The sequence below is a fragment of the Cariama cristata genome, unplaced genomic scaffold, assembly GCF_000690535.1.
Source record: "Cariama cristata isolate BGI_N322 unplaced genomic scaffold, ASM69053v1 scaffold12033, whole genome shotgun sequence".
Classification (NCBI taxonomy): domain Eukaryota; kingdom Metazoa; phylum Chordata; class Aves; order Cariamiformes; family Cariamidae; genus Cariama; species Cariama cristata.
The window spans coordinates 1-8656 of NW_009610171.1; the positions used below are offsets into that span (position 1 = coordinate 1).

The 8656-nt window shown below is 38.7% G+C and overlaps 1 protein-coding gene across 1 annotated transcript; it reads left to right on the forward strand.

Annotated features, from left to right (window-relative positions):
* Positions 1 to 422: 422 nt before the first annotated feature.
* Positions 423 to 5981, forward strand: LOC104159788 (cytochrome P450 2K1-like; the record flags this gene model as incomplete). The annotated part of the gene is made up of 7 exons (XM_009697784.1): positions 423 to 572; positions 865 to 1025; positions 1889 to 2062; positions 2688 to 2829; positions 3536 to 3720; positions 3918 to 4059; positions 5794 to 5981. Coding segments are annotated over 7 exons (1142 nt in total), but the record flags the coding sequence as incomplete, so codon positions are not given.
* Positions 5982 to 8656: the final 2675 nt, after the last annotated feature.

Consider the following 8656-nt stretch of genomic DNA (forward strand, 5'->3'; position numbering starts at 1 on the left):
AAAAAAAAATTGAGGAGGTTTTAAAATGTTACCTAAATATTAAAGACATTTGTGCCTAGTCAGGTTTCTCCTGCAATCATCAGAAACGAGATCTCAGTTCAATTCTACTTCAAAAGTATGATGATCAGCAGTTTGAACTTGAATTTCCAATGCCCTCTTTCTATTAGTGACAAGTGTCTCTCAGGATATATATTCTTCTTAAGGTTTGATTAAGCACCTCTTAAGTAGTTTATCCTCCTTTATTTTGTGCAATAAACCTCCTGTTGAGGCGTGAAAATACTTAAGGGAAAGTTGTTTTTTTTCCTCAGTCAGATGCAATTTAGCTTGTTTTAAAAGTGACTGTGACTAAATAGCTACCTTATTTGTCTACAAATTAGTTATTTAAAATCTTGTGCCACCTTGAAATGTTCTCTTTGTGTCAGGGGTTGTTTTTGCTCGTGGTGAAAACTGGAAGGTGATGCGAAGATTTACTCTTACAACTTTACGAGACTTTGGAATGGGAAAAAGGGCCATTGAGGATCGCATTGTGGAGGAGTATGGGTATCTGGCAGACGTCATTGAGTCACAAGAAGGTGGGTACATGATTCATTCTTCAAACCTCCAAGGTTTTGTTCAAGTATCCAGAGCATTGCCAGTAACCTTCTCAAGTTCAGACCTTTTTAAGAAATGTACTTCAGGCTGAATCAATTTGATGAATTTGGCTCCTCTGGCATTTTTGTGTGTTGGCATGGCATTCTAACATTGAACAATAATCAATAATAGCAATCAATCATAACGAATAAAGAGCAATAACTAGTTTTAAATTTACATTTACAAATTACATCTCTTGCCACAATGTAATACATTCTTTTGTTCATTGCATAGGAAAGCCCTTTGATGCTAGTAAAATAATTAATGCAGCAGTTGCTAACATAATTGTGTCAATGTTACTTGGAAAACGGTTTGACTACAAAGACTCCAAATTTGTGACACTTCTACATTTGACCAATGAAAGCATGAGGCTTGCTGGGAAACCTTTGGTTACGGTAATGATAAACACTTTTATGTTGCTGTTCCACTGAATGCTACAGGAACATAGTAACATTGTTAGTTAATTGTTTCTATCAAACAGAAAAATCTGAAGACTCTGAGAGATAACAGGTTTACAAACACTTTCTGGGGCAAAACAAAGCTTGAGAGACAGTCTGGGAATCTTGAAGCCAACAATCAAACCCCAGTGTCTCAAAAACTTACTTAAAATATAGCTTGAAGAGTGCTAAATCTGGACTGAAAAAAATCAGACCGCATAGTGCATGAACAGCAAGTTCAGCAATCCCCAAAAATATGGTTCACATGTATAAAGTGACCAGGCAATACAGTACACTCCCAGAACATGGGGCAAGAAATTATAGAATATGTGGTCTACCTGTGCAAGGAGCCCTGATACAGAATTTATTTTCCCATGCTTCTAGTACACTGAAATGTCTTAATGAGTAATAAAGACTCTCTGATACTGGCATGCAATGCTGCCGCACACCAGATTCACTTCTGTTCCTTTAGGCTTTGAAATAGAAAAAAAAGGTTAGCAGAAGAGGTGGCTAAAACAATAAAAAAAGTTGCTGGTCAACACTTCCATCTCCCTGGTGGCAAGCTGCAGGTGTATGAGTCTGACATCTACGCTAAACAATAATTTGGGACTGAGAGTTTTCCACGTATTTGGTGGTCCTTGATGGATTTTCCACCATGAATTTGTCCAAACACTTTTTCATGTTCTAAACAACAAAATATTAATATTAAGTCTTTGCCTTTGCATCTGCACAATGGGCACAATATTATTAATTTGTTTCTGTAGTGTTTTCAGACCTCTGGTGAATAAATTCTGTCTGTCTAACATCTTTTACTCTTGTAGATGTACAACATGTTCCCATATCTTGGATTCCTCCTAAGGGCTAACAAGACTATTCTCCGAAACAGAGATGAAATCCATGCTTATGTACGAGTTACTTTTCCAGAACATCTCAAAACCCTAGACAAAAATGATCAAAGAAGTTTTATTGATGCTTTCCTGGTTAAACAGCAGGAGGTAACTGAATCTTTTCTCATTCATTCCAACTTTTATGGTTATATGAAGACATTTACAACTTCATGGCAGTCCTTATAATTATAGCTATATTTCTTTAGGGAATCTATCTTTGACAAAACACATATAACGAACTGGTAGAGTTGATCAGATATTTCACTCTGTTGCAGTTCCAACCCCTTTTAATCAGCAAACATTTATCCTTATTTATGCTTTTCTTCAGACTGTATCAATATATTTACAGATGCTGCATCTTTTTATCTGCTCTCTCTGTTGTTCTAGCCCTTCTGGCTTTTTCAAAAACATAATGCATTGCAGAACAAAAGCATTACCTGGGCTTTACTGGGATCATTATTTGGGATCTCTGATGCATCTGGGTTATCTTCTTCATAGACAAACCATCTCTTTTTGCAACTAGCCCCAGTAAACACAGAGATCATGCAAAACTTAAACCTATGTCAACACTCTTCTCCAGGTACGAGCCCACAAAGCCCCAAAGCTCTTCTTTGTCTTTCACACTTTTTTAAAATACAGGACTTCTTTCTTAGTAAATGTTTAGCTACGTAAATTGCATCTTCACATGGAAGGCTTTAAATTTTCATCCTTTCATCTCAACCACTTCTTTCAGGAGCAATCCACTACCAATGGGTATTTCCACAACGGCAACTTGCTAAGCTTGGTGAGCAATTTGTTTACTGCTGGTGTTGAGACAATTTCCACCACACTGAACTGGAGCTTTCTGCTGATGCTAAAGTATCCTGAAATTCAGAGTAAGTAGTTTTTTCACAGATGCTGTTACACTCTGTGCATTAGGAACTGAACAGGAACCTGGAGGGTCCACATATCTGTTAATACATGAAGTTACAAAAAGCCAAGATTTCCAGCTAAATATTGTCAAGGTATCGCTGTGCCCTGTGGTTCAAACCCAGCGAGGGGGACACTAGTCAGCCTACCAGTAGAGTATAAACAGAGTTCATATGGGCCAGGTCCTTTCCTAAGTAGAATCTCATTAATTAAAGAGCAGAGAGCTGTCTTGTGCTGGCCAATGAAATTGTTCTGTTTCCCTCAGAAACAGGTTGTTGATAAACCAAAGGCCTGTCCAGATGTTAAATGGACTATATCGAGGCTTTAAATGAGAAGATTCAGGGAATTGCTCTTTGTCGGACATCTCCATTCCAGTTTGTGGTAAACAGTTGTTAGGAGTCAAGTGGGGTTTTTGAGACACCTCTTGGTCAGAGTAAGAAACTTTAGGCAGAAGAGAGGGCAGAAAAAGGCAAGTCTTTAGGTTTCTTATTGGTAAAGAAATAATTAAACACTGTAGTTCTGTCCACCTCCCATTATTTCTGAAAGGAAAAAATATTTTGGGAGAATTTATGGTTTTCACTCACAGTCTTTTATACTTTATATCAGTAAACACGGTATGTCTCAGGGATGAATGAGTGCTTGTACCTTTCTTATAGATGATTCTTTCCTCAGGAAAGGTCCACAAAGAGATAGAGCAAGTGATAGGGTCAAACCCTCCCCGGATCGAGCATCGAACTCAGATGCCATATACTGATGCTGTCATCCATGAAGTTCAAAGGTTTGCTAATATCCTGCCATTGGATTTGCCTCATGAGACTGCTGCAGATGTCACTCTCAAAGGCTATTTCATTCCCAAGGTGAGATGCCTACAGAACTGTTTCTTTTAGCACTTCTTTCTCCAATCTGGTTAATGTGATAAACATGAACTCTCTAATGAAGTCACATAACAGCAGTCAGAATAATCTTTCTCCAGGCTGGCAATCTTCAAGTCTTATTGCCATTAGTGCCACCACAATATTTGTCCATGGATTAATTCCATTGTCTTATTTTGCAGGGAACTTACATCATTCCGTTACTGACCTCTGTCCTGAAAGACAAATCGCAGTGGGAGAAACCAGATATGTTCTACCCTGAGCACTTTCTTGACGCCAATGGAAAATTTGTGAAGAAAGATGCTTTCATGCCTTTTTCAGCAGGTGCCTTCTCTTTTCCATTTACTGCTGTTGCAAGTACAGATGTTACAGAACTACTTGTACCTGCAGTTACTGAAGCCTGGTCTCCACGCTGTCTTTTTCATGGGACCATTTCACAACCCATATTTCACAGATTTCTCAGGGTACACCTCTGATAAGAGAGAATGCTCACAAATGTCCGCTAATTCATCCAGCCTCTGGATGTTATTAGTTTCTCAGTTAGTATTCAATGAATATAAATGAGAATTAAATATGAGGGAGGTTTTCAGCAAATTCCATGATAGTTTAGATAACACATTTCTACATTATAATCTGTATCCCACAACTGCTCTACGGCCTGGGCTTCTTTGTCTCTGACTCTTACCATATCCAGCTGCATTGTCTATGATCACACAGAAAGCACATAGGAAAGATGGCTTCTGTGTCTTTCCTTGGCAACTATGTTTCATTTTTGCATGTCCCTTTTAAAACATCACGAATAATGTCAGCTGGGATCAAGACTTCATATACTATGCCAACAAAGAGGAGTTGCCTTATATAAAAATCCAGATTTTACATAAAATCAAAGGACAGAAAGAAGTCGCATTGTGAGGCTTCCACAGAGCACGATGTTCACCTAAGCTTACACACCTGCACCATTTGCCAAAGCATGGGAGATTCCAGCCCCCATGATGATTGCTTCTTCTCTGGCATTTCTCCTGCTTGCAGGCTCTGTCATCGCTCAATTAAGCTCCTACACGTTTCTGGTTAATGTGTCTATCATATCCACAACACTGCATTTTTTATAGACCTTATTTGTGTATTTTTAATTCTGCATCATATTTGAGTAAGGTTTTTTCTTGTCATACTCACCATCCAACATAGAGTAAATAATTTGTTTTCATAGAAGGACTTACAATACTTCCAATTCACAGGCCTTCTTTTTCAGGTTTATGTCTAGATGTCCTAGCTGAAAGCACATCCAGGGAGCGTCAGGTCCGAGCATTCCCTGGAGGGCTTATTTCACAGCATAGCCATGCAATAGCTCTTCATTTTTCTACTTTCTGTCATACAAGAGAATTAAAATCAAATCTTAGTTCAGGTTTTTGTTAGTTTTGGCCTTGAATCATCATGTTTTGATTAAGGCAGTTTACAAGCTGCTGAATTTGACCAGAACTCAGAAAAATTTATAGTCATAATGCTTTTGAAGAAAGGCTTATCTTAGGGGCTCCATAGACTATCTCCACCACCTTCCCCCTCAGTCCCACTCTAGCCAGCATTTGTGAGTCTCCAAGGTCTTTTCTGACAAATTTTAAAATAAAAAATTGTGTGTGACTAGACTAATAGAGCCAAAGTTAGTCTGGGATCCAGAAATTTAACCAAGTAGAGGAAAAATCTGAAAATGAAGAAAAATACAAATGTTATTGAGAACTGGAATTAAGGAATTCAGATTGTGTTTCCATGTATTTCTCCCCAAATACCAGCATTTAGACAAAGGAAAAGAAAAAAAATTACCAGGTGGCTTTGTTATCATACCTCAGAAGACCAAGTATGCTCTCTCTCAGATGATTCTTGTACTCCATAGAATTTTAAGAGCTATTGTGTTCTTTATTCATAGCTAGGATATGACATTTCAAGTGTTCTGGATTCCCACTAATCTTCCTCAGAATAAGAGCTGCTCAGAGGTTTTTATTTCTTCAACTATTGAAGCAGCAGCTCCCATTGACTCTCTTATGGCCATTCTGCATTTCGTTCCAGGGAGGAGGATATGTGCCGGTGAGACTCTTGCCAAAATGGAGCTCTTCCTCTTCTTCACCAGTCTCCTGCAGAGGTTCACCTTCCACCCTCCCCCTGGAGTTTCCATCTCAGACCTGGACCTCAGCCCTGCTATTTCATTTAACGTCATCCCCAAACCCTATAAAATGTGTGCTGTAACACGTTCCTAGAGTTCTAATCAGCATCAATTAATTTCAAGAATGTTTAAATTACTTTTTCATTATATCTGCCTTCTTAATTCTTTGGCCAAAATAATTTACAGCATTACATCTTAATGACGGTTTCCAGTACTTCTAAAACAAAGTGGTGTTCTTTTATTTATCAGAGGAGGGCAGAAGTGGACCAGAAGTGTGGACTAATTGATGACTCATGGATTAACCTATTGGATCACCTAATCCGAGCTAAATAAGACAGATCCTCAGCTTTCACACTCTTGATTCAATTTTCACTTGGTAACGTGTATTTGTTGAAAGCATATCCCCCAGCAACACTCCCAAGTACCAGTTTCTCCAAAGAGACATAAGGAGCACGAAGGTGTGCCCAGTTTGTACTATTCTGCTTAAAGATAAGCACTGCAGAGCCTCTGTGGTGAACGTGGGATGTTCAGAGCTTCAGGTCTTCAGAACAGAAGGGCTGTTTGCTCTTGGCAGGCAGATGTGTTTGAAGCTGGGTTGGATATATCAATACCTTATTGCAGCTTCTCCCCTTGGCTCTTATCTCTAATCCTTCCCCTTTTTGGGAGCATTCAGTCCCTGCCTCTACCTGGGCAGTAATCAGTACTGACTCTCAGTGGTATGCTTTAAAGCTCAACTTTTCTCAGGTTGTCTATTTGACTTGGCACTAGAAGGACAAATATGCCCTGTCCTGTCATTTCTCCTGAGAGTAGGTGTTGAAGCAAGACAGTCATTCCTTCTCCTCAAAGGAGACACTCCTCTGAACATTCTCTTCTGTTTGATCTCATCCTCTTAGTTTGGGGGGGGGGGGGGGGGGGGAGTGTGTGTGTTTCATATCAACACTTCTCCATATGCCTTTGTCTCCTTACTCAAAAAAGATTCCAGTCATTAGGCTGTAAATAATTAAATAATTATGAGGAGATTTGATCCACTTTAAAGTTGATATACAGAGTACAATTCAATTGCTTTAATTCCAAGCCTTTACCACCATTTTAGATACTCTCAGATCTTTTGCTTGGCCTTCAGCTGCCTGGCTGGGGGGACAGGTCCTGTGCCATACAAGCCCCGTGTGTATGTTTCAGATAGTCATAGAATCTTAGAATCATTTGGGCTGGAAGGGACCTTTAGAGGTCATCTAGTCCAACCCCCCTGCGGTGAGCAGGGACATCTCCAACTAGATAAGGTTGCTCATAATGTAGGTATTTCAAACATCTATGAGTGTTTAAATGTAGACTGCTAGATAGAGACTAATGATTAAAGACTCAAAAGGGAAAATAATATGAGAATCCAAAAATTGCATGAGCGATTGCATCATTTTTATTTTCAGGAGCAAATTTACCCTCCTCTTGAATTCTTCTAATGTAATAATTTCTTTTTAATTTTAAGGAAATTTTTTACAAAGGAGTAGTAAATTTCTCATTTTAGTTCTAGTTTAGTTTAGTTTAGTTCTCATGTTTATTTTAGTTTCTGGATTTGCAAAGGTGTTAGATGGAAAGGAAATTTAGCCTGAAGTTTTTATTTGTTTCCAAATTCCAGAGGCGAAGACTTTTAAAACTCGTGTCTCTCCTACCTTCCAATCCAGGTGGCAGAGCAGGTGCAGGTGAAAACCTTGCCAAGACAGAGCCTTTCCTGTTCTTTACAAGAGTCCTGCAAAAATTTATGTTCTTTCCTTCCCCTGGAGCACCCATTTCAGGTCTGAACACAGTAAGGTTCACTAGCCTTGAGTAGATGTTTTAGGACCTGGCCTATGACTTGATAGTTAGTTTTGCTAATACATAGATCCACACACTCCTGTGATCACAGAGGATTGTACAGGTGTAATGGTGACAGGAATCTATTTTTTTCACCTTTGGCAAACATTTATAGAAGTCTCCAAATCACTCCTTCAGGCTGGCCATTTTGAACAATACACAGTTGTCTCCATTTCCAGTAGAGGACAGACCAGAAAAGCAATGCCAAAGGATGGTTTAACTTGCTAGATACTGTAGCAGAATACTCCTACATATCTTCATGGTGCTTATTGAGCTGTATATCCTCATGTTGTTATCCCCTCTGAAGCACCAACTATGCTAATCATACATCCTCATTATTGGGTATTTTGCATCTCAGGGGGAACTTTAAAAAATCAGAGCTGCTGCACTGGAAGTTGTAGTACTCCAGATCCTCACAGCCTCTGTTGCTATTTAGCCTAGGGCTTCTGCGAGAAAAACTGACGTAACATATAGGACATTTCCACTGCAATCTTATGTGTGTCTGTCTTCCGAGCTGTGTTTGCACTTGGAGAAAGTAACTTTTTTCATCAGTTAGCTGATATCTGTGAAAATTACAATTTAATTAGCTTTACTAGGAATAAAATTATTTCTTTCATTCTCTGGCCCTCAATTTTAAATGTTAAAAACATTTATGGAATTATGGGATGGTTCCACTGAAGGCAAGGTTTGAAAACCGGAATCACTGAGGAAAAGGTATTAGAAGTTGGTGATCACATTTCATTTCCTGAAGCTGTTCCTTCTCATATCATCAAAGTACTCAAAATGAATCAGATGTTTGCATTTCTTGCTCCTATTAACCTTTAAACAAAACACGTTTATCTTGGTAATATAAGAAATCTAATGTAACAAGAAGTCTTGCATTTATCTTATAAATAAAGATTCCGAAGCCATAGAAAGAGT